At 39.3% G+C, this 26737-nt stretch overlaps 1 protein-coding gene across 1 annotated transcript in view; it reads right to left on the reverse strand.

The window, feature by feature from the left end:
* SAMSN1 (SAM domain, SH3 domain and nuclear localization signals 1) overlaps positions 1 to 26737 on the reverse strand; it is a 93293-nt gene that overhangs the window by 32294 nt on the left and 34262 nt on the right. The window contains exons 9-10 of the mRNA XM_026107973.2: positions 22979 to 23102; positions 21471 to 21847 (exon numbers count right to left, since the gene is read on the reverse strand). Coding sequence (XP_025963758.2) covers positions 21471 to 21847; positions 22979 to 23102 — 501 coding nt within the window. The remainder of the gene's footprint in view (positions 1 to 21470; positions 21848 to 22978; positions 23103 to 26737) is intronic.

The following is a 26737-nucleotide window of genomic DNA, read 5'->3' on the forward strand; positions in this document are numbered from 1 at the left end:
GTCATCTCCTACTCTGCAACTAAAGCTCCACATTTACGGCAGCCACAGGCTATCTCTGCAGCGAGCTGCCGGGTCCGAGGCTGCCTCCGGGAGATCAGTGTGACCACGAACTGTAGGGTTAGGTGCAAGAGCTAGTTTGTTTGACTTCACCGATCCACAAATAATACCACAGCTCAGAAGAGCTACACCAAACAAACCAAGCCCTGTCTCAGCTGACTGCAAAGAAAGGGGGGCCAGAGAGAATGGAAAGGAGGCGCTGATAGAGAGCTGCCTCTTGCTGGATGCATTGATGGGAGATGCTCAGGTTCCATCAGGATAGAAAAGTCATTTAAGGACCTGGACAGAAAGAGGTTAGATTAGAAAGAGGAAAGGCTTGAAAGAGACAGCTGAACCCTACAGTTAAATTGAATTTCTCTAATAATGTGCAGAATATTTTTAAGCCTTAGGACTTTTCCTTTACATTTCAACTCTCTGGGTCCTCAGCTGATGTATAAGGTACAAATGGATAATTCCACAGCAGGAAGTGCAGCTACAACGTTAAACATTAGCAAAAGATCAGACTCCCTCCAGTACCTCTTTCGAAAACACATCCCTCACAACCTGGTAGTCAATTTAACCAGATGGATTAAAAAACAAAAAATTGTCACAACCCTCTTCCCACAAAACCCACAATTTTTCTTTACATTTTATGAGACACAGTATACTTCTGGGATGACACCATGTGTAGAAAATTTTTCTCAAAAATGATTGTTTATTTATTTAGTTTTTACATAAAACATACAGTAGTTCTATAATATATATCCCTGCATATGCATAAGCTGCCAGAAATGTGAAGTGGTTATTACTGTGGTACTATAGAAATATTCTATAAGGAATAATTACTCTGTAAGTAATAACTATGAATACTGATATTTCATAGCAGTGGACAAGTATCAACCTTTTAATAGCAGAAACTGAGAGCTGTAAGATGCTACCTTTTATCTAACCAGCATCTAACACATCTGCAGAAGTCCCTTACACACTACAGAAATAAATGAGGTAAAGTAAATGCATTTTACACTGAGAACTGGAACCTAGATACTGAAAATCCATACTACTCCTGTGCTGCCCATTGACTTGCCCACCACTATGAAAAGCTTTATACGGACAAGGACTGCAGATTGCCTAGAGAGGGGTTTTGACACGAGCCTTGCATGGTTTTCCTTCATCCCCATCAAATGGCATAACTGGATGCCAGACACTCTTCATGGACATACATGGGACATCTAAACTTCACACTAGTAAGTAATACAAAAATAAAGGCTTAAAAAGAAAAACCTGGTGAAACACTTAAATTAATTCACAGACGTTCATACAATTATGGTAAAGACAACTGGTCACTGTGGGTAAGATTCAGTTGCCTAAAAAGATAGTTTGGGGGTCATCTTAGAGGGCCTAAGGTAGTAAACCTGACCTTCATCCAGCACTCCAGACCATGGCTCTCCCACAGGTCTTGAGTCCTATCTGCCAGCCCCCTGTGGATGTCTTGGATATACCAGGGTGCCTAAGACAGCCACCTAAAGGCAAGGCGAGATAGCCCAAGGCCCCCACTATGACAACATCCTTCCCTGGGAGTATAAGAAGATACCTGATTTTGCCTATGTAAAGGCAAGGTAGCCAGGAAATAACCTAAGGAAGTCACTTGTGAAATTCTGTAACTTCTGCCATGAGGTAAAGACCTGCACCCCATGTTAGCCAACTCTACATTGAGTAAGTTAGGTAGCTGCCTTGCTTAAATGATGCATGTTTTGAAATGTGCTTCAATGAACTAAGATAATATATTTTGTGCGACAGCAGGGGCTCTCTCCTCCCACACCTTTTTTTTGAATAGCACCTTCAGCAAAACATTCTCATTGTGGAAAGTTCACACAATTCTGTGCAAAAGTGGGCCTACAGACGGAGAAGTGTTTCAATCCCAAGCCACTTCACTGGGACCTTTCATTTTTTCGTAAACATTTACAAAAAGACAAAGTCAGCATAGCAAAGTCAGCAGGTCTGATAATCCGGCATTCTGTTTAGACACGTTTTATCCCTGCTTTACACATATGGTGAATCAAATCTGTGAGCCTGATATATATTTTTTTGAGAAGCTACAATGCCAGCATTTTAACAGCATGGCATGCATTCATGAATGAGTAACCAGCCGTGGGGAAAAAAAAATCAGCTGTTTGTTAAGGAAAGTATTACTCTGGAAGATGAGAATGACCAAATCTGGATTTTGCAAATATTTACTAGAAAATAAAATAAAGCCCATCCACAGAGTGTCTCATGCTCATTTCTTCTTTAACCTATAGTTCCATTAGCCAGTATTTATACCGGTTCCTCGCTTATAAAATATAGCATGATAATTGAACAGAAGAAAATACATACCATATAAACAATTTAAATGCTTAAAAAACATGCAATAGAATAATCTAGAGCTGTTTCAAATCCATGGAAAAAACATTTATTTTAATCATTAATGAGTCATAGTCTAAAACTGCAAGTGTGATACATAAAAGCCACTGCTGGGTAAAACCAGAAAACATTCTTGATGAAATAGTCTGCAGTAATCTTTCAGTACCTAGAAGTCAAAAAGTGAGGTGTACTCCCAAACAATGAGAAAACAGGTCTATAAACTAGGCGACACTGAGTTATTAAGAGCAGAGAGATGCTGAAAGGAGTTTTCTAATCTTAGTTAAATTTTCAGCACTGGCAAATTGAAATTGAAAAGAAAACTCAAGGGTTTGGGTCTAGCAGTAGTGATTTCTCTCCACACTCACAATATACTTTAAAAAGCCATTCTGCACCCAGTCCCAGGGGCTGAGATAAATTCCCAAGGCAGAACACATCCTTACACAGCTTGGAAAACCCTTACTTTCTGTCTTGCAACTTTAGATTGTAAAAAGTGTCCACTGTAGCACATTATGAATTTATTCAGAGTATTTCTTTCAGGCTGAGAGTATAGGCATTTCCAGAAAAGTGAAGATGTCAAACACTGATTGTCAAGGGCCCTCTCCTCTTTTTGCTATGATGACGAAAAAGCAAATTTATTAAATGAGGTACAAACTTAATAGTGTCTCTTATCCTTCACTAATTCTCACATGCTTTCTTGGGACATCCTCAGTTTATCATAAGTGAAAAGGGAGATAGGGAATTTTTGTGAGCCTCTCTGTTAAAACACTGACGCAGAACATATCACAATGGAGAAAGACCACTACCAGGACTCGTTAACACAACAATAGCAGCTTCATAAAAATGATTCCTTGAATTGGATCATTACGTTTCTAAATTGAGTATATACAAATAGATTCTTGAGATTATACCAGTGAAACACTGTCCAGCACATCATGAAATCCTGAAGTACTCATGGTCATATTTTCCAACTCCACATTTCTGTAGAGGCTGCAAAATCTTCAGAGCTACTTCGCTGCATTATGACCAGTCTTGGACCCTTTCAAACACCATTTAAACACTCCTCTTAAAAACTGTGAAGAATTCCCTTTATTGTTAATATAACTCAAGCGTTCCTACCTTTGGCTTTTGACTTTTCTCCTTATCAGACACGTTGGATGGTTTTCTCTTCAACATGTTTAATTCAGGTTTATCCAACTGATGGGCAACTGCCTCTAGACTGCAACCAAACTGAGTACGACAAGACGTACTGCACAAGTGTACATCAGTTGCAGTAGTTCCTTATTCTGTCAGGATGTGACTTCACCCAGCTGCTTTGCAGAATGGGTGAGCAAGTTGAAATACTTGTTCGGGGAGGCAGTTAGGAACGAAGGGAGGAAGTGACGGGGAAAGAGAAAAGTGTGCTAAGGGATTTGTCGAAGAAGAAGAGACAGGGTTCAGAGTGAGAAATGCTTTAAAGGTATTCCCTTCTGTGTCACCAGCAGGCCTCACTAAGACTTTGCACACTCTCAAGAAAATCCACCTCTTCTCCTCTCTCATTTTTCCCCCTCAGCCTTGTGGCACTAACTGCACCCTTCATTTCAACTTGTGCTGGGACTCAAATGTGAAGAAGGTACTGCTGTTTGACCCTCCAGTAATCCTATTTCCCAGAAGATTTGCACCGCGTTGTGCTACCTGGTTGAGCTGTTCCCTAACTCATCCCTTTCTCTCTTAGCTCTATAGCAATGCAGTAAATGCAAAGAGATTAAAGGACACTATTTGGGAGAGAAAGGATGCTTTCTAAAGCCTTTTTTTTTCACAGTGGAATAATTTTTGGCCTTTTATCACAAAATTTGGACACCCTGAAATGGCACTTCTCAGTCCTCCACTCTCATAAATCAATGCCATCAAATCAGATGGCAAAGTTAGAGGGCGAAGCAGTAAGTCTTACAGAACACTTAAAGAGTCAGAGGAGAACAACAAATTTAAGTCCTTTATACTGCCTTTAAACATAGCCAAGAAGCTAAATGAGCTTAGCTAAATGAGCTAAGACTTAGCTTTGAATTCCTGCTTCATTTTGTTTGATATTATTAGCCAAAGTCAAACAAACAAACAAAGTCTTGAGTATCTTAAATATAACTTATTTGATTGTGAATCATTACCCACAAAACCTGAAACCATCCAAAATTCCCTACTTTTTGCTGAAAGAGGGAAACAAATTCTCAATTTCAAACCCAAAACTTTTGAGTCACACATACAGCTTCAATTAAATATTAGTTTAATGTTCTACAAATGGACCAAGAAAGCTATTTCAAAGTTAGCTGTAGAAAGAGCTAATGAAAAAAATGAAAGAAAATCTTTAGTAAAATTTCATTTCTTTCAAAATTTTGGTAACATTTTTCCAAAATGAAAATACATTTTTTTCAACCTAATCTACTTTACACATCACAAATTTCAAAAGGTAAGAACTCTTAAAAAAAAGTCACGGTGGAGGTCTCCTGCACCAAACGAACACTGAGTCCAAACACTCAGTGCACATATCTTAGTAAAACTCATCTGCATGTCATCCTTTTAATATTAGATCTGGGTGAGATCAAACTTCAAGGGAAGCTAAAACAAAAAACCATATCAACTGAAAACCAAAAGAATTGACAGTTGAAAGGTGGTAAGAGATGCACAGATCTTATTTTGTAAAGTTGCATTTCTCAGTCCCATAAACACTTTTAACTTTTTGAAACATTAATGAAGGTGACAATGCTAGATAGGCAGATAGTCCCTCTGCTGAAAAGCTCTCTTCCTCTGCCACATGAATACTCTAGGGAAAAGACACTACTCATCAGATGAATTCCCATATCAATTTGCTATTTGGACTACTGTTTATATGTTTAAGCAAAGTTTTGGAGGCCTTCTTGGATTCTGATGGATGGGCAACTGAATGGACTGAGACCGACTAATGAAAAAATAATTATTTTATGTTAATGGCAAAACGAGGTTTTCTTTCTCAGACCTCCTAAGAACTAGGTGGGTAGTAAGGGGAGGAGGAACTGGGGTTAAGGAACAAGACTGCCAAATATAATACAAGATTATTCTTTGGGTTAGCTGGATTGCAATGAAGTGCATGTCGAAGTTTAACCCTTCAACCAAGACATTTCATTTCACATTTTAATCAGAGCTACAGTCATTTAAAAAAGAGATTTTTTTATTAATACCAATAATAATGAACTGTGAGGGGTATGTTTCTTTCATATATCTGATAACAACCTTTGAAAAGTCCATTTAAATTTCATACCATACGGAGGTTTTACCATAGATTTTTAATCAACCTTGGTAATTCAGTCAGGCCATATGTTGTTATAAAAGCTGTATGTATGTCTATAGTAATTAAACTTGATTATTTATCTACATAGATATATAGATGTATAATGCAGTATATTGGTTTTCTTTATAATCTGATCCAAACACCAGGATTTTATCAGACTGTGCTGATCATTAGACTGTGATTTCCTGTCTCAGGTCACTGTTAAAATCTTCATGAGTAATAAAATGGGAACTCATCTGAAGAGTAATATATGAGCTTCCTTTCTGTAGAATATTTATTGTTAAACAGGAAGAAAGAGGCCATTTCAAGAGATATAGTACCCACCCATATCTATTTCCTCTCCTCATCCACATATCAGAAAAATTATAGCAGCTTGAAAGCTGACCTGATTATGTTCTTGCCCTTGGAAAGTTGACCCACACACTAGTTTTAAAAAGTAACAAAGTGAAGAAAAATCAAACATATATAACACTAAGTTCACTTAATTTAGTTAACCAATACATTTCAAAGAGGGCTCTTCTGAATTAAAAATTAATCATATGCTTAGTGTTTATACCCTCTGTATTTCAAGCTGATTTTCAAAGGAGAATGAATGTATGTAAAATTAAAATAAAAATTCTCATATTCTGTTTTCTGTTGGACATGATTACAGGGAACTCACTCCTCCTTGCTGCTCCTTGGGCCTGATCCAAACCCCAGTGAAATCAATAGAAGTTTTTCAGCTGAATTTGATGGGGCTTGAATTCCATCCTAAAATACCCAGATAATGCTACTCTTCTATGTGGAAAGTCTTATGGGGAAGAAGGTTTTCCACGTAAAAAATGATTAAGAAGAACCCAAGAAAATTATTCTCACTGTCAAGAGATTTATAAGAGGCAACATACATTATAATTTATTATCTTGTATTCAGTTTTAAAAAATGGCACATGGATGGCCCTGGATACTCGAGTACTTTATGTGTCTCCCACATAATATCAAATACAGCAACAGTGTCATATCACCTCAGTGGCTCCATCCAGTTACCTTGCCTTGAATGGAGAGGCCATTTCCAGGAATGAAAGTGTAAACTTACCAACTTGTAAACTTATGTGCTTGAAAGGGTATTCTGATAAAACTAAAGGTAGAATGCAAAGTAAAAGGAATGGTTTAGCATAGTGGTCACTTGTCTAAAAGCAAATGAAAGGAGACTCTTTTTTCATATTAGCAGCTCATTTTTTCATAGCCGATCACACAAATCTGGCCTGTAGTTTAAACAGATACTCAGAGATACCTTTGGGCTGTGCATTGCTTTCCTTTGTGTTAGGCAGTCCCAAACTGTGTTGCTCTATTTTTTTTTTTAATTAAAGTAAGAATTGCATTTTGTAGTGGAGAAAGAATCACTGCTTTCACAGCCGTGCCTCTCTCCCTGTGTGATCCAGCTTGCTTAGATATTGCAGAAGTCTCAGAATACCAAGTACAGCTGAATAATTTGCAGTGAATAATTTACTCAACAAATTTAGTCCTTATTTCCTCAAGGAATGATCATGAGCAGAACACAATTTCCTCAAATGTATTAATTATGGGTCAGAATATAGCTAGATACTTCCCTCTCCTGGTCTAATCTGTGCAAGGGTCAGACACAGTTAGAGTCACTGTTACTTGCCAGTACAGATCCTGTTCTCTCCATAAACAACCACAGCAAAGACACTGCAGAAACTAAAAGGAACAAGCACGAAAAAGTGAAGTTAAGCTCTTCCTCCCCCACAGCAGCCCATGAAAGAAGCCAGATGTTGCAGGCTGGGCTGTCTTTATAACTATTTAAACACCGACTTTTTTTCTTTTAACTCCAGAGACTGGGGCTGTGATTTTCCATGTTTAAGGTCCCATCTTTAAAACTCGGCGCAAACTGTAAGCATTCAGTACTTAGCATGGCAAATTGGTCTGTAATGCTTAGGGGCTTTTTTTCATGCACCCCAGTGTGTAATTTCCTATCGAATAGGCACCCATATGCTTTCTGTCAGAAGAAAAAATGAAGAAGCTACAGAAACTCAGAATCTTTGAGAAGCAAGACAGGATTAAAAAACATTTTAAGCCTACATCCTTGATTTAGTAGAGAGTTGAAAATCATCTTTGTCTGGACACTATATCAAGAAGACTCCTTTCTTGTAAAAAGTATGATTCTTACAAAGTCTGCAGAAACTGGCTATTCAGCAAAGCTAATAACTAAGTATCTCAAGTTTGCATCAAAAAATTTGACCTTCTTGAAATAATTTAAAATCATGCCATACATTCACTGAAACAGCATCAGGGAACAAAAACAGAGTAGAGTCTAAAGCTTGTTTAGGCAACAGTCAGGGCGCAGAGTGGCAGGAATACCCTCATTGTGCAGAGTCTCTGGAACTCTGGATTCAGCCTCTCGGAAACTCTCGGTCTTCCTTCTCTTCCTGAAAAAATAATTTTGTGTTTCTTTCTTCTCTTATGCTAATCCTTTGCCACTAAGATCAATGGAATCACAGTGAAATATAGCAGGGACAGGCTCCAGAGTGTCACTACCAAAGCTCCTACTGAATTTAAAGGCATGTCTGGTACCAACAGCAGTTGCTTACTGGGCAAGTAAGAAAAAGTGTCTCTTTGCCAGGCCCTCAGAATATGTCCTTGGCATGCTTCCAACATCTCCTGGTCTAGAGGGGAAATGAAGTACCAAAAAGTTATCTCAAACTTTGATCCCAACACATTCTCTTGTATTAACCTTAGATGAACAGATCAGTCATACCTAGACTATGTCAGGTTAGCACTAACACTAATAAAAATCTATACTATTGTGACAGTAGGATTCTCAAGGAGATTGGCTTTCACCTATTGAATAAATCCCTTTCTTATTACCTTGAAGAGTAAGGGCCAAAGCTGTATTATATCTTCTAGATATTCCTGTCGGGAAAACTCAGAGTCAGCAGGTGTCTTGTAAAGGTTGGTGTCTTGTAAAACACAGCCACAGGCTTATCCAGCATCCGTGTAATAATTTCCAACAGATATATGTGCGTCACTGGTGGTTTTCCTGTACAATTTATTGTAAGCAGAACACATTTTACTGTCTGTGACGAATAACAGAAAGTAACTGGCAGGACGATTCTGTGGGTTCAGGTATGTATGTGAACAGCACTCTTTCTCAGAGTGAAAGTTAAAACGTAGTTAAAAGCCGCATTGCAATGTTCATGCTTAGGACATCTCACTGGATTCTGTTAGTGAGCACTGGGATTACTAATCACCTACAAGAGCATTTTATCCATTTATCCATTTAATTTGCAGGTTTATACAGCTGCAGCTCAGCCTCCCTGAAATGCATTTACAAATAAAGAATGATCGCTGCCTTGCACATCTATTCAGAAAGCCCAAATATGAAATTTTCGGTAAAGGGAACTCATATAAAAACATATTTAGGTTCTCTGTGTTAATCTTACATGCAAAACATGACATGCTTCATTCGACACTGAAGGTCAGTTTAGCGCACAAGCACTGGCAACACAGCAAGGGATTTTTTCTAGGTATGTACATGATGTCTGCCTGCCTATCTCTGATTAGAATCAAATTCTGATTAACTGTAAAGCACAGCCTGCCGTCAGGAAACTCTTTGTAGTTTGAGCCATCTTTTACCAGTAAACATCTCCTGCTGAAATTCTTCCTTGCTGTCAGAATGTCAAGTTGCTGCACCACCGTAGCATTAGAACCGCTGTTTAAATGCTAACTTGAAAAGGAATAAAGGGTAGTGCACTCTGTATTCACTTGCAGGGCTCCAAAATCTCATTTTGCTTCTAGTGGAAAAGGCTATTCTTCCTTTCTCCTTCAACACAGTTTCAAGCAGGTAAAAATCAAAATCACGCTGTATGAAGGTCTCTCTCCTGTGCTGAGTCCACTTGGCATACGCAGCTGGTTGGCCCGACCTGCGGTCTGCTAACCATTCACTACCGGGAAATGGGGCCACAGAGGACAGGCAGACTGCAGGCGGTGCTGAGCTCCCTCGTGCAGAAGGGGAGGCGCATTGCCCACTGGAGTGCGGCAACTGGTCCTCCCCTGGCTCTGCTCCCAGTGTGTGATGCACCGGGAGGGGGGACACCTGTCCGGCCTGCAGGAAGGCAATGTCGGGGCTCTGATGTTTAGGTCTGGATCTGGCTGCCTGGGCTCAGGGTGGTGCAGGCATCTGGATGCAAGAGAGCTCCGCAATGGCCTGCCCCTCCTTCACTTGGGAGCTGTTTTTAAGCTCAGACTCTCACCTTTGGCCTTTGCCTGAGCAACTTGGCAGCTCTACCTGTGCTAGTCTTGCACCTTTCTGGTCCTGGTCCTGGTCCTGGCTCTCTGACTTGACTTCTTAGCTTGATCATGCACCAGCCTCACCGGTATGGGCTGGCCTGGAGGTCACTGCACCCATCACCGATCATAGGTGCTGCCCCTGGCTGTGCCCTGCTCAGTGAGGACGCTGCCCTGCCAGCCTCGCTGTCTCTTTTGTCTCCCTGCTGATCTCCCCTTTTGGGGTAGCCTGTCTTTGCTGCTCACCAACATGGAGACTAGCTGGGAGTGGCTCTTTGGTTCAGGGGATTTGGAAGAACCAAGACAGATCCAGGCCTAGAAAAAAGGCCCTTAGGGTTAGCTATGCTCAAAGGAAGCATTTACCTTGATGGTGACAGGCTGCTTGGGCTTCATTGGGAGGCTTCAGGCTCAGGCTGAATAATCAAAATTGAATAAAATTGCCTCAAGTCAGCTGTGCCTCACTAACTGAGTGGTAACATGCTCTTAGCCCTTCACAAAGATGAAGTAAAACACATTCACATAAATTTATTTCATTAAGGATTTAAGATAATGTGTTTTATCTCAGCTTTACTGTGGGCTAAAAGCACTCATAGGGACAATCATGGTACTTAATAGGTATAAAATAATTAACTATGTTTCAGTAACTTGTCTTGGGGGGCAGAGAGGGTGGAATGAGAAGGGCCTCCCCTATATCCAAAGTCTGTGTTGTGTGGAAAGACAGATGCATACTTTGCCTCTTTACAAACACCCACTTTTGTCCTGAATCCCCTCTGCCAATCTTGATTATTTTCAATGTATCATCAAACTCTTCCCTTTTTCTTCCCTCAAAAGTATATGAGCGTTTTGGTTCAATCCTTGTATACTGCTTCTCTAGAGAGTTTTTTAGTACCTTACTCTTACATATCTGATCCTTGTTACTTCTTTTGCACACATTATCTTGTGTGTCTTCTAGGTCCTTGCCTTGCTGCTGCCAAGGAAAGCAGAGGTAGATGAAAAAAGCTACACAGCTTTTTCTTCCAACTGCTCCATGATCTTCTACTGAGCTGCAGAGTGGAAAAGCAAACTGGAGAACAGTCTCACTCAAGGAGTAGCAAAACTCTGAAAGTTAGCTTTAGGTCTTTTAGTTTACAGCAAATAAAATAAAAATGTTTATATGCATAAAACTGGTAAAGACTGGTAAAACTGGGAGGTAGCTCCTCTAGTTTGGGAGGTTAAGGTTCACAAAAATCTTTGAACCATTTTTGGGATCAAACACCTCTGTAAACCCAAATGATAAAATAAAATCACTCTCAGGTAGCATATACATACAAACTCTTTACAATAAAATTAAAAAAAAAATGTTTTAAAACCAAGGATCAAGGACTCAGGGAAGACAGAATTAATGTTATCTGTGCAACCTGAATCTCACCCCTTTGCATGTGTGTGTTATGATGCAGTTTTAAATATGTGATTACTTACTACATTTTCTCCACTGAATCTCTGATTCATTCAATGTGAAGGATGAATCTGAATGGAGGCATCAGAGCCTGCAAATAAACTGTTTGAACTCTTGCTCTCCTGTGGCACAAATGGGAATGCGTGTTCTTGTTCTTGCAACAACCATCTGATGTGCAAAATAACACACTATCCCCATCTTGCAAATGGGGCCTGAGGCAGACAAGTTAAATGATTTGTCTAGTATCACACAGGAGGTCTACAAAAGTGTAGGGAATTGAATCTGCAGTATCTACATCCTTAATCACTGGGTCATGATTCGTAGTGTTAAGATAGTAGAATGCTGCTATGGAGTATGAGAATAAGGATATATTTCTTCATTATAGTCAGTGCACACTAAAAAAGTGTGTTAAAACATATTTGCTTTGCAACTGACCGCTGACTGCAAGTATTCCTCAGTTTTTGACCCCATGGTTAGATGCGCAGAAAATCTGAGTGCATGTAGCTGCAAGTGAAGTTTGGGGAGCTGGACTCTAAACATTTTCAAGGCTTTCAGACTAAAAAAGAACATCCTAGCTACTTTAAAATGGTCATGCAAAATGAATTGATTTTGACCTTTTCCACTTGTACATTTCCAGCTGTAGGACTTAAGCTTTATGTATCTGGGGACAAGAACTGTCACAGCTGGCATAGCAGCTAATGCCCTAGTCACCTGTCATAACTGAGGGCACATGTATTGCTGCATCGCTATGATTAATTTTTAGGTGGGTCATGTGAAAGCAAGGATGATCTGTGAGAAAGGAAATCCATGTATTATTAAAACACCTACACAATTCAGAACTAAATATAGAAGACACAAAAATATCCACAATAAAGTCTGTCTCATGATCTTAAACTATCTGAACTCTCGATTTTCCCACTTCCCACACACTGTTTGTCGTCATTTCTTGTAGTATACTTCTAAATGCAAGTTGTAAGTGGAAGTGAACAAGAAGTTTCATGTCATTTAACCTAATTAATTTGATTCCTTCACGAAAAATATTCAGCCAGATTTCTTCAAATGGATTACAGTGTAAGCACTTCCAACAAGAATTACATTCAAGTTTCCAATTTGCTTTGTTCATGTATTAGAGAAGGTGAACTTTTTCAATCAGTTAAATGTTTACAGAAAGTCAGTCCAGCAATTTCATTACCATAGGTGAATTCTTTTCAAAATAAAAGGGCATATTCAGATACAAGTCATTGCTCAGTTCTTACTGAAAAGCCCTGGTCTCTGACTTCTAATGATCTGTTCGTGTAATTGAAAGTATTTAACTAGCGGACTTAGGGGTGCGTGTCCATTGTTTCACTTATAAACTTATTTTTCAGGCACTATTCTTGTTCATTTTGCTTACAATTCTTTTTTCAAAGCTGGATGAAAACCCACTATTCAAATTAAATTTCTAATTTCTAAAAACAAGTTTGAAATTATGCAAAACATGCCCACCCACCTCTAGCTTAAAATATATTTGCCCTGTTTTTGGTGAATGTCATAACAGAACTTCTTTTACTGGACTTTAAAACACACTGATTATAATAATGCTCCAGCACTGGAAATCTTAATGTCTTTCTGGCACTGAAAATCTGCGCTCTTCCATTTATGCCATTGCTGAGCACTGATATGATGTGACTTTTCCAACATTTCTATGCGAGGGAGACGAAAACAACAGTACTTTAATTTCTTCTGATTTATGAAAGACTTATTTCACAAATAGGCTTTACAGGAACACTTTAAAGCGTACAGAAGTGACTTACCAGAGAGAATAGTTAGCCCAATCTACACTCACAAAACAAGCAAGCACAGACAGTCAGCTCCTGAGCCAACTCAGAAGCTCAAGAAAATGAATGTTCCTTCAATGAAAAGTAATTTAAATTACTTGGAGAAGACAAGGAATATAAGGCTTCGATGTATGCCCTGCTACCTACCACCTATATATTCCTGTAAATTAAGAGGACTGGCAATAAGGATCCCTGGGTCATCTTAGGCTGTGGCTTTCTTAACCCTACATTCAATCAAATCCTTATCAAGTTAGTAATATAGGTAGCACTTCAACTTCAGCTTCACCAGGTACATTGAAGAAATCTGAAGCTGGGCTTATACTCCTGAATGAAGACAAGCACACATAAAAGGTATACCGAGCTAACGCAAGCAAAATGAAGATCAAACATTTTGACCATAAATGGAAAGCTTGTCACCGACTCAACAAGCATAAGATGAGGCCAAAATTTAAGTTTCAAAAGTGAATCTATACAGAAGAAAAACTGCATTACTCTGTGTAATAAATTGCACGTAAAAAGTTGCAGTCTCAGATAGCCAGATCCCAAGCAATTGATGATGGCTTCATTGGTCAACCACCACGAGCACCACGAGCACCAGGAGCTACTGTGCTAGCGCCAGACAGCATCAAAACACAGCTATGTTACAGCTGAATCATTTATTGGAATCACTACTCAATCAAAGTTACAGATGCTTCATGTTGTTTTCCATGATGTATGGGAAGAAACAATAACTCTTTATAAATTTGTTAATATTTAAAAAAAAGAAGAAAAATGTCAAATATGAAATACTGGACTGACAACAGATCCCCTGAAAGGTAGCATTTTCGAAGTATAGGTATCTAAAGTAGCAGACAGACAATACAATTTAATTTTCTTTTGGTAGGCAAAAGTGCATCATTTTGGCAATTCTAAAAGATGCTAACAGGAAGTCATGCTTCCATTAGACAGTTTGTTGTCAACAACTGCACTTAGTTTAATTATGTTTTGACTCTTAGTCATGTTTCGTGAAGTAGGTAGATCCCTTTTTTCTATTACAAATTCACATGCCATTTACAAAGAGTAAGTATACGAAATCCACAGTTTTCTCTGTGCTTTCAACAGTTGCGCCCCCCTTCATACTGCATTCACAACAGCAATACAAAATAACCTTTCATTTCTCTTTCCATCTGTAGCTCAGCAGTACCAAACAACTACGTCAGAAACGAAACCATGAAATCTTCTGAGAGGAACTGAAATGTCCTTCTACAGCTATCTGAAATTGTATTAATGATGCTGCTGCATTTTAAAATATACTGTAAAAAAATTCCCTTAAATATTGTTGTTCTCTATATATACTGGCAATCCAACTGTATAGAACAGTCCTGCAACGTTTGGAGGGAAAAGTTTGGAATTGTTAATCTGTTTAGTAGAGTAAGGTACGTGTGCAACTAAGATTATCGGAAAACGTGATACCACTCCCTAGACAGCTATAAAAACTCCAACGAGGTGTTAAAATACACTATAGGGCAAGAGTTAGCATGGTGAAGAGTAGTGGTATCACATTTTCCATATTTTTTAAATCCTGCTTTGAGATTGTATGGTCAAAGCCACCATAGAGGAAGACACTAAATTTTTGTGGAGATATATAAATCCATCCCACAAAATGCCAGAAGTAGTTAAAATCATTGCATGATGCAGAAGGGCAGTGGTGGGAATTCCGTATCAACACAGTTCAACAATGATAGCGAGGTTGGAAGAGTGGAGATTCAGTCAGACCCTCCCAGGCGCCTCTCTTCCAAGCGTTAAACTTGAGGGAAGAGAGCTTGTGCTTTAAGAGGTGATTTTTACTCATTTCATATACTCAACTGCAGCAAGCCATACAACAGTCAGCAACTTCCCTCTATAATAATTTCTTAAATAAAGGTCCCAGTGACAGGAGACAAAGTAAGACTCTACAGACACTGAAGCATCTGGAAAATGACAGCTCTGTAGCTTAAGTTCACTAGTTTACACATGTGTCTGGCTGAGTTCATACCCTGCTTGGTATTTCAAGGAAAAGTAAACTCTGAACATTTAGTTACAGTTCTTGGCTTTTCACTTGTTTGAGAATCAAAGCCATTCAAATTTCAGCAGCATTTGCCTGCAACAGACAACACTTACGAATTTATCTCAATCCCCATCCTCTCACAGGGCTTAAAATTCTTAATAAGCTTTCACAAGCTCTTGGACAGGGTTTCAATAGTGAAATAGTGAGTACCTTTGAATTTAACCTTATGTTAGATTTAACTACACCGCTGATCCTTCTTGCCTATCTGTCCATGCAGCTTCACAGTCTACAGTCTGGAGACTGCTCAGGGGTTTCTAGTGATCTCTTTGCACTCAGGAGAGGTGTTCAGTCTGCAGGGTGAAAGGCTGAGCTGGTGGACTCATGGGGAGATCCAACCAACAGGTGAACTTAGCTAGAATTTTATAAAAAGCAACAGGAAACCTGTTCAGGGGCTTGTAAATCAAGATATGATGAGACAGGGGGACGCTTTTATTTCTTAGAAAACAAATCCTGTTTTCATGTCTCAGCCACAGCCTACCACCTGAATACTCATCATCATGGTCCTGACTACTTTGTTTACCGCCATCCTTTCAGCTGCTCTTCCCCTCAGTTGGATGTTTTTCAGACTTTTGGTTCTGTGGGGAAAGACTTTGGGCCTCAGCTTGGCTATGGGTGACCAGGGCTTCCTTAACACCAGTAGAACAAGAGATTTATACAAGGTGAGGATCTAGCTCCCTATCCTGCCACTGAAATAGGAATAACTAACAGCTACAGCTTTGAAAAGCACCAGTTATTACTGGAACTCGTCTAGAGTAATTAGAGCATTTGAAAATTGGCATCTCAGAAAAGCAATCTGGGGATTTCCAAACTTTCTTATTAGTGCTATACTTGTGCCAAATAAGAATTCTACATATAATTGGCAAAGTTCTTTTAAGGCATGCACATGGTTCTCTCAACAGAAAGACACAGGCTGAGGAAAGAAAAAAAAAATGCAGAAAACAGTCAAACATCTTAAGAAAACTGAGCAGCCAGAAAGCCCATTAAACCCCACAGTGTATTCTAGTGCGCACGAACAACTGCCATCTGAAATGATGTAGAAATCTTCCCTTAACCATTCTCTGGGCTGAGCAAAAAGCAGAACTGGACAAATGCAGCTCTCAGTTCTGCAGTACCTTTTGCTGAAGAAGAGCATTCTCTGTCCTATTTGTTCAATACAGGCTTCCCTCCCCACTCCGCTAACCTAGAGAATGGTGATTCATCACTGGTGCTACAACAGCTCCAATAACCCACACAAACCTCTAGGCGATATACAGCACTTAAACTGAGAACCAAGATGAACAGGGACAGCAAGTGGCAATACAGAGTGTAAGATGTAAGCAATCATAGCAAACAAACAAGGCTGTTGTGGGGCAGCTGGGAAGCAGAACCTATTATATAGAATATGTCTGGAAAAGCTGGGACAAGAAAATGTCCATAAAAAGAGCTGAGGGGAAGAGCATTTTGACAAAGAACTAAGTGTCAAACCATGCACGTCTTCTAAGCGCTCAAAGGCAGATGCTGAGAGATGGCTTGTCCAGCAAGAAAGCAAGTGAAACCAGGAGGAGAGCAAAATGCCACATGGTCACTGAAATTGCATAGAACCATAGCCATAATAGCAGGGCTCATGTAACCATCAGAAGACCATAATACATTCTTTACAGGAACATAGGGTGAATGAACACAGGCTTTGGCATAGACAGTCACCTGCAATTTTCTCAACTTACTGTCCATCCCACTACTATGTAATTCATTCATACAGGATTCAAATCAATCTTTTGAAGCTTTCTACTCTCCTCTTACCTGCAAATGGGACAAAAAAGGGTATCTTGATCTGCAGCACCCTAAGACCTTTCTTTCTCCTCACCAAAATCCCAGATCTCCTCTAATTCTGGGAAACACCACTCAGCTTTTCATTCTCACTGAATACCAAACACAGGCTGCAACAGCTAGACATTCTTACGGTATTAATGACTAAATCCTTCTTTTGTTAAACCTAACCATGCCTCTAAGATACTGTGAGAAGAGAGAAACCTCCTTCCTACAGATCTCTGCCTGTCTTCAACAGGAAATTATTTCCCAAGTCCTCTCTTCCTCCCTCCCTCTGAAGGATGATTGTGGCATCCTACAATCACAGCTTCCATATTACACAGTTATAGGGAGAGTGGATGGGTCAGCTAGTGAAGTAACATGTTCCTAAATGTTTAAAATATTAAGGGAGAGGAGTAAGGACTAATTAGCCTTGTCTCAAGGCTGTCCAAGATAGCCTGGGAATCCTTTTTTTGAAGAGAAACTCCCAGTTGGGACCCCCACTGTGTGCTCCACCGTGTGCCTCTTTCAGGGCCAGGCAAGCCTAGTGAAGCTCCTGTACTTTTCAAGGGTCCAACCCTAGATTTCAATGCCTTACATAAGGATGCAAAAGTCTTATTCAATTGCAGAGGCTGAGAAAAAGCAACAGAAGGCTGAAATGGCTTGTATAAAAGTCAAATGGACGTGGCATTTCTAAGTATACTACTTTGTTAGAGTAGTGAGGTTCTTAGCATGCAATTAACAAAAGAGCAGCTTCTACTAACCACAATTAAAAAAAAACAACAAAAGGAAGTCTGAGACATAGACAGCTGACCTATTTTTCTGCAGGGCATAGCTTGAGGAATAAAAGAAGTATAAAAACCAATAACCTTTCACATTAGGGTCAAGTGCTTGTTAAAGTGGTGTCTCGACAGTTTTTTCTTGCATCCCCTGCCTGACTTTCAGCTGATTCATAACATTACAAACACCTGGATCACTCATCTCTCTCCCCAGTGTTCTTTGTGGTAATATGCAGCTATATGCAGCAATATGTAACATAGTAGTTTCTTTATCCAGGAGCAATTGTTTCTTTTTTTGCTAAAATAGTCAGTATTTCCTTACACATATTATTCCATTTTCTAAGGAAGAACTATTTACAAATTACATCTCCTTAGGAAGAATATCAGTAACAATAATTTCACATGGCAATCTTGACGGTTCAAAAAAAAAGCAATGCTTTGTGTCGCCCCTAGCAAAGCTTTGGCCAACCACTAATTATATTGTAAACAGCTGAACAATGCAGAAAAGTATGACCTATGTCTAAGTTAACTTTGCACAGAGCTGCTAACAGTGGCACTGTGCCTATAAAATGATAACGCAGCACATTCAGTTCTGTATTTAATTATTGGACAGAAATACGGAATTGTAAAATGTTTCCTAATGCAAGAAGGAGGGCAGGATGGGTAAGAGTCTAAATGCCTCTGATGTCCCTTTCCCAGAGACAGTCCGAATAACACAGATGCCTGACATGTATGTAACTGTGTGTATCGGGGCGGGGGGGGGGGGGGGAAGAGGAAGGCTAGCTGGAGGAGTTTGGTCAGTTTGCTGCAGCTGGAGATGGATGGCTTTTGCCATCTATTCTCAGTTCTTGTTTGGTGATCAGCTTGAATGCTCTCTGTCAGCCTTTTTATTCATTTAGGTAAGATAAACAATGGCAACATGAAACACAGTAAGTGAAGCCATGTAAAGTGCTGAGGAGGAAGAAAGAAAGAAGGGAAAGAAGTCAGGCGAAGAACCTGGGAGAAGGGAATTAGGATTGCTCATTTTTCTCTCTCTAAACAGTAAGCTATGACAAAGAGATCCAGGTCTTTTTCCTTGTGATTAAAGGGAGAGCACTACTTAATTAACTATCTGCAGTTCAAGCTTTAATTAAGGCTACATTCAGCTTTGCATATGTTGCTGAGATGCGTCTGAATGATATGCATCCAAACTAGACATTTCTCTGGATCCCAAACCAGATCAGCTCCAGTTTGTTTGTTAACGGAATGGGAAAGTCTTCGACCTTAGTCTTGCATACACCAGTTTTGCCCATTTGCCTCAGGTTCATGAGATACCTACTAACATTTCAGTACTGTATCTACTTCAGGCTATCTCCACATCATGTTGCAGCAAAGACAATAGAACAGTAGCCAAGCCAAGATCAGCCAAGAAAATGAAATGATACTTTAGTTATAGAATCTGAAAGAGTATTATGGAGTAGACCGTTTTTCCCTCTAATAAGTAAATCACCATCAGAATGAACATCTGCATCATCCTCTATGTCCCCACAGCAAAACCAGCAGTGTTGGCTTTTGTTGATTCTTAAAAAGCAAAACTGAAAATCCAGTCTTTGTAATCTTCAATTGAGCCATTTGGTAGAATGCAAATACAAGGAATGAGATGTCTTGCCATTGCCTATAATCTACATCTAAAGAGACTAAGCCCACAGAGATAAATTAAAGTCAGGGAGCAAACTGCCCGTCAGGAAAGCAGATGGCAAAATAAATAATAATGCAGAAAAAAAGCACTAAAGCTCTTGCTGGCACTTAATATAAACATGGGTAGGACAAATCTTACCAGGGTAGAGAATGTTAACAGACTGTTTGTGACAAAAATGAAATAAAATTATTTGAATTGACACTTATGTTCTCGTAAATCTGACCCACACATCCATATTATTACTATTTTACCCCGGGGCTTCAGCCTTTGGGATGCTACAAGTTGCTTTCATTAGGAGCAGGCTTATGACAGAGCTCAGTTGCTCCCAGCACAATCCTGTTTCTATAGAGATTCCTATCTACTGGCAGACAGAAGGATTCAGCCAACAGAGCACAGTCTCTTTGTTCACCATTCCCAACTTCTTTCTGCCAACACTCTGCCCCAAAGGTCCCTCTCCAAGGATGACTTCTCAGAGTCTGCAGTGCTGTGGCTCTCTACGGTTTCACTGCTGCACCCTTCCCAAGTTTTCTTAAGGGCAGTTCACTTTTTCTCTTTCCTCAGTTACAGTTCCACTAGTCAATGCTTCAGCCTTTCTGTTTTCTATATCTACCCCCGTGAAAATCTGTTGGGCTATATTAAGCTAGCCACATCCCATGTTTCGGGTATCACCTTCTGTTAAGCCAGCTACCTACTCATTTAATACGGCTGAATGACTACCTCCCTGTATTCAAAAATGTGGTTGCTATATCGACCCACTTCATCGCAACAATGCTCCAGGTGTGTGTACCTTTCCTGATGAATGCATATGATAGAGAAAATGTACAAAAACTTGCCATGTTTTGAGCATACACCAAAACAGGACAGGAGAATCTTTGCTCTAACATTCCAGTTACTCAGGTCTCCTTCTGAACACTCAGCTGACAGATGTCTGCAGATTTTTCTCCTCCTGTGATTTATAGTCACTTTTCTGGGACCTGGGCTTTTTGTTCTGCGTGACCCTTTTTTTTCTGTCCCTTATCATAGTATGAGCGAACAGGTGTAAAGGGAAAAGGGGCTAATATTTACCTCTTTTCTGGTATTCTTCAGTCAACCAGTCACTCTCCATGTGGATACCACTATGTGGAGTGCCAGAAGACCTGCTGTGTCCAGTGAGGAGAATCTCATCGCAGTGTTCACTCTTTGTGTCTCTCTCCAACTATGGATTTTCTTGTTTTTGCTTTTCTAGTTTTAATTAGCCCTTTTAAAAAGTCAGCAATTAAAATAGAAAAGCCTTCTCCAGATAGCTATCCAGAAAAATAACTTCAGATTGAGATTGAACTCTGCCCCTTTGCATCTGGCCCCAAAAACTTCTTGCTGCCACAGAGATAATTGCAAAAATAGGCTCTACCAGCTGAGTTGATTCAAGAAGGCAGAAACATCAATACGTCTTCAACCTCTGACATTTCTCTAAATAACTCTAGTGTCCTTTACTAGCATTGCAGTGACCTCTAGGGGCCTGTTCAAAGTCCACTGGCTTCATTGACCTTTACTGACTTCACCTTACCTCAGACTTCCAGAAAGTTTTCTAAGACTGGAAGGCTTAAAAAGTATTTAATGAGTATTTAATGTACAGATTAAAAAAATCAGTCCATCTGATGAGAAACAGAATGGTGTAAAGTCTTCCAACTCCATGTTGTTGGCATCTACATGGTCGAAAATGAACTATCTAGGACTATCTGAAACCCCTTGTGTTAGCCTGTACAACAGTCACATCCATTCACCTAAATTTGGTTTACTGCATTTCATAACCACTTGGAAAATGACAGCATCTCTTTAATGCTAAATCAGAGCAAAAAGTTTCCACTTTTTAGTAATTTGAGCACAAAAGAAACCACTTACCCACGTGTACTGTAGATCCATATCAGTTAAGGAGTATGTAAGATGTGGGTGATGAGAAGAACAAGTACAGTTTTCCCTTTCTTCTATTTTTGAAATCAAGAAATCACAAGGACAGAGCTGGTTATCAGGAAATGGCTTCCAGTCACTCCACAAGTGAAATTCAGTTTCTGAATGGATTGAAATCGTTCCTAAGTTGTTCAGTCTGGAAGCATAAGATCGGCCCAAAGAAGCAGAAATAAAATCTGACCTAGTCTCAGTCTCTTCTTTTCTCCTCATGTTGTCTTTCCAGATCTTCTTTTCCTGAGGCTTTGTTAGTTTCATGCAAGAAGTTAGTGCTTCCTCATCCTCTTCAGGGAGATAAGCATCTTCCAATGTATCTTTAAAAATACAAATAGTTCTGTTATAATATGGTGCAATTTATACAAAAATAGCTGTTTTTTTTTTCTTAAATACACTCTGTTACACTCTAAACAATGAAACAGCCAAGGACTTCATAAAAAACAAATAATCCTAATTAGGGAGATGGAAAGAATTTTGTATTCTGTCAGATACCATGAGTCAAAAGCATGATTTATTCTCCATTTGGTAAATTTGTGTTGTTCCTGCAAAAACCTGGAAGACTATATTGGTTCTGCAATGAACATGAAATTTTGCTAAGTAAATATCATACTCCTGCAATATTTGCATGGAACATGAATTTGGTTTAAATAGTGGAAAAGTTTAGGAAGTTTTTCTGAATAATTCCTCCCCCTTCCCAGTCTGTATGTGGAAGTTTTAAAGCAGTTGCTGACCTCTGAATTTCTTCATGTTTCAACTCCAACAATGATTTGGCTGGAGTAGCAGTTCATTAGGCAGTCTAAACTCATTTTGCGGGTATTAGTTTAAAAATAATCATATACACAAATACATTGTATATCAAATGCATGCACTGCTAAATTAATGTTGGCAAAATGAGTTCAGATGAAGAACTGCTGCACAGTCAGATCAGTGATCTATAGCAGATTCATGAAAATAACCTGAGTTCAGCATCAGTTAAAAATACCTGGGTCTTATGGCCTGAGGCAATCAGGTATGATGAAAGGCTCGCTTGCTTATCATACCACAGACCTTCTTGCACTCCCAGCTGATACTGACTCAATGATTGATACTGAATATTATCTTTGCATTTCTGAGTTTTGCCTTCCTCATATGAAACGTGATACAAAACTGGGAACCGCTCTAAAAACAAATTTTCCCCAGCACATAGGCCCCACTGTTATACAATTTTATTTAGCTAAAATCTCCACTTGCAAGATATACTATTACAAAACTCAAGCCAGTGTGACAGGAGACAGGTTTTTGCACTATGAGGAAGTCAATACTAAAGTGGTATCACAGTAACATCTCAGTTGGGGTTTGGAGCGCGTAGGTGGTGAATGACAGACCAGGACAGGATTGTTTATAGTTATGTTCAATACAGTGCTATTTGCCAAATGTTGGAAAGAATACTAATACAGTGCTTCACTTACTGAGGGGGATCAAAACATGCTTGACATCCTCCAGACTATGTGTACTAGTTTTTTTGGTTCGTACCAATTTCTGCAATCGTTTTAATGTTCCCATGGACTCCGCTTTATCATCTGGTTCTGTACCCTGGCAAAAAACAGAGACATGAAAAGTAGTAAGTATTAAAAACTCACAAATAAAAAAGAAGGGTAACATGCTGCTTATTTTGAGAAGCAGAAAAGCTCAGCATCAAAGACAAGCAGTTTGGATTAGTGATTGAGAGATGATGAGAATCAATCATCTCTACAATTCTTTAAAAGTTAGGGACTTGCTTGCTTGTGACCAATAGATATGAAAAGGGAAAAAGGCAAGTCACAAGAAGCATCAGATTTAGATCAGTGTTTGCATTGTGGCTTACATATTACTTTTCCTTAATACCCCAATATTACTTAATGCTACACTTAATCCCCCCAAAACATTTAAATGTGTGCATCCATCACATTAATCAGGAGCATTTTAAGTACGCACAGAAGTCCCAGATGCAGTGAGCTATATGGGACTGTGTTCTGAAATAGTGATGCTTTCTTTAAAGCAAGGCCTTCTTTTCTTTTCTAGATTGAATGACAGTAATGTGAACAATAATTCAAACCTGTTATTATACATTCCAGCAATAACCTGTTAGAGAAACTGAAGGCTTGGGTTTTGTTTCCTAGAGCTAAGAACTTCCTGAATATGCATCCATCTCACACACATTGAATTACATCAAACCAGTAGTAGTTTTATTGCAAACTAGTCCAGAAATTCTTGAGTTCTCTTCCAGTCTGACTCTGAATTTCCCTGTGAACATCAGAGAGACATTTCACACTTCAACAGCTATTTCCATAGTCATGTGCTGTGTTTTACGTAGGATAACTGATTTTCATTAAAAACAAACAGAAGTAAATATGTGAGATGAGTAAAACCATCATTCACTCCATTTCATGATGGCTACTTTTTGTTACAATACTGTCTGGCTTCAACAGATGTTCATCTGTTTACACCAATAAAGAATGTGGCCTATTGTGGCAATGCATCTTTAGTGATATTAAAAGAAATTAAGTGCTAGTGAAGGTAGAAGTGCAGAGACCTTCATTGCACTCTCCCCAACAATTAGGTCACACATCATAGATTTTCCCTGCTTCCTCATATGCATAATCCTTTGAGACAAAGTCATCAGGGAGGTTTGCCAGCACAGCCTAATGTATGCTGCGTAGGTTACTTAGGGCTTGATCTCAAGAGATTCTGAACTCCTCAGCTTTCAGTTGGGTTAAAGGCTTTTCACAAAGTCTTAGCGTGAAGCACTTCTGAAGCCCCAGCATTCATGTACTGCAAGTTACATACATCCCAGTCGCAATGATAAGGGAGAGGGGGTATGCTAAAGGTTCAGATATTTTTCTATAAAGACACAAGAGTTCTGTAAGCAGAAATAGAGGTTCAGGAGAAAGGCAAAGGGCATTTTTATCTGTATTTAGTTAGCTTTACATTGCTAGACAATTGCGTAAGTTGTTGAAACTGTAATAAGTGAAGCAGAGTTATAGTGAAAGCTAAGGAAGAATAGGTGAGATGCCTCCTTGCATAATCAGATGTTTGATTTCAAAGCTTGTAAGGATTTGTAACAAAGTATTTGCACAACCAAAACTTTTTGGTCCAGCGATAAACTGGACTGGGGAGTTAAAAGCTTATAGGATTTGGTATGCCCTCCTCATGTAAGACCAATGGACCATTTATCCTCAGTTACACTTTGGACTTTCTGATAACAGAGGATCATCTGCATCCTTAAACACAGGTCCTAAATTGCAAACCAATACGGAGTTTATAGGTAATGGGCAGGGTAAAAGAGTGAAAAGAAGATAGCAGAATAAAGATTACAAGGTAGAAAGGATCTTGAGGTGTAACAGAATATGAGAAATTGTGTTGAACCAAGCATGACCTTGTGAAATAAATATATACACATACCCATATCTGTATAATTCCATACAAAAAAAATGAAGTTGTTTTTATTTTTCAGGCCCTGTTCTGATGAAATTTTCTTAGCTTTGTAAAACCTTATTTTTAATCCATCTCTAGATACACCATTACTGGCCTTCTTCATGGCTGAAATCAATTAGCATTATTCCATTGATTTTGATGGACTTATTTGGGATTCCTTCCTTAGCTAAAGATAGAACCTTAGAAATCCTCCTCATGATAAATAAATACAGTGAATGATCCAAAGCTCACACAGTGTGTAGCACTTGGACTTAAGCTCTCCTGTTCGCAGCAGCATGTTACATTCCTTTAAGAAGAGCAGATATAACCCTCTCAAAAGGGGCTGCCGAGCCTGCTCTCCATAGGTGCTGTGGGCAGTAAAAGCAGACAACAGAGTCCAGGGAAGCAGCTGGCAGCCTGCAACTCAGCAGAGGGCGGTGCTAGGAGAGAAGACTTTCCTAGGGGCCAGAAAAGACAGCCTGCAGACTCTCCTGGAAACAAGGACTCTCCCACAGTGAAACAGCGGGAAGTGGGAGAGTTGTATGTAAACAGCTTTGTATGTCTCCACTGTCCTTCATAAGTTATAGCAAAGTTAGTATTTTAGTTTCTATCAGGCGTGTGTATTTGAAGTAAATCTCACAGTCATCCCCCTACAGTGCAATTTGGTTTCAAAATGCCACAAACTGGATTCCTTTCAGAAGAAATTAAGATGAAAGATGCTCTCCAGAGGTCAACTGATCATCAGTTGATGAGCTCCAGCTAATAATGTGTGGTCAGTACAGAGGACCTGAACACAGGTAGACCTCCCATAACGCACCAAGCGTTCCGCTGTGCAGATCCTCACATATTATTCCGTGCTACTTACTAGTGTGGACAAAAATAGGTGCATTCAGTTTTTGCCATTTGGAGAGTTAAATATTTTGATTTATAGACCAATAAAATACATTTTTTTTGCGTTTAAAACCCTTTCAGTCTTCCTGGGGAGCTTACTTCAGGCTAAGGTCTAAGCAGAGCCACCTTAAAACTCTAGTCAGCTTAGGGTCCTTTCACAGCTTGTACCTAACTGCTCAACATCAACCGTGGGCCAAATCCAAACATCCGTAAATTAGGCATGTTCTGATTGAATTTCAAGCCCCTCCTCCTGCCCTGCAAACTGAGGATAGTAAAACTGCAATTTTGGCTGATCTAAAGACAGAAATGGAGGTGTAATTTTTTCAGTCTCCCATTGCGATATGTCACTGCAAAATGAATCACAGTGGGTGAAAAATGCTGACATTGCTCTGTTAGATGAGAACTCTTGCAGTAATAATCATTTGTTCACTTATAAGTAACTACACAAAGGCAACATCAGGACTTTGAGTTATGATCTGGATTTCCGTCATGGAGACATCAAGATGAAGCAGAAGATAATCTATTCAGATAATTTTATTAATGGTAAACTCTAATCCTCTTTGCTTTAAAAGCACTCATTGGGCAGAATCTATTGTTAGTTAAATGTCATATGTGCCTAAATAACAAATACAGTAACCACATTTTATGGAGAAAAAAAGCTCATGCAATATCAGTTAGTGATGGGACAGCTTTTAAATTTACAGCATTTTATTTTGATTTACCTAACTATTCAAATCCAGAAGTTTAGCTGCATATCCAAACAGAGGTAAAACATTACTTGGTGTAGGAATCAGACAGATTGTATTGTCCTTGCAACTCTCAGCCACAACTACTGAAAGCATGCATAAAAGTGAGAAAAACTGTTAGATGTTATGCTCTAGTTT

The sequence above is a fragment of the Dromaius novaehollandiae genome, chromosome 1, assembly GCF_036370855.1.
Source record: "Dromaius novaehollandiae isolate bDroNov1 chromosome 1, bDroNov1.hap1, whole genome shotgun sequence".
NCBI classification, from domain to species: domain Eukaryota; kingdom Metazoa; phylum Chordata; class Aves; order Casuariiformes; family Dromaiidae; genus Dromaius; species Dromaius novaehollandiae.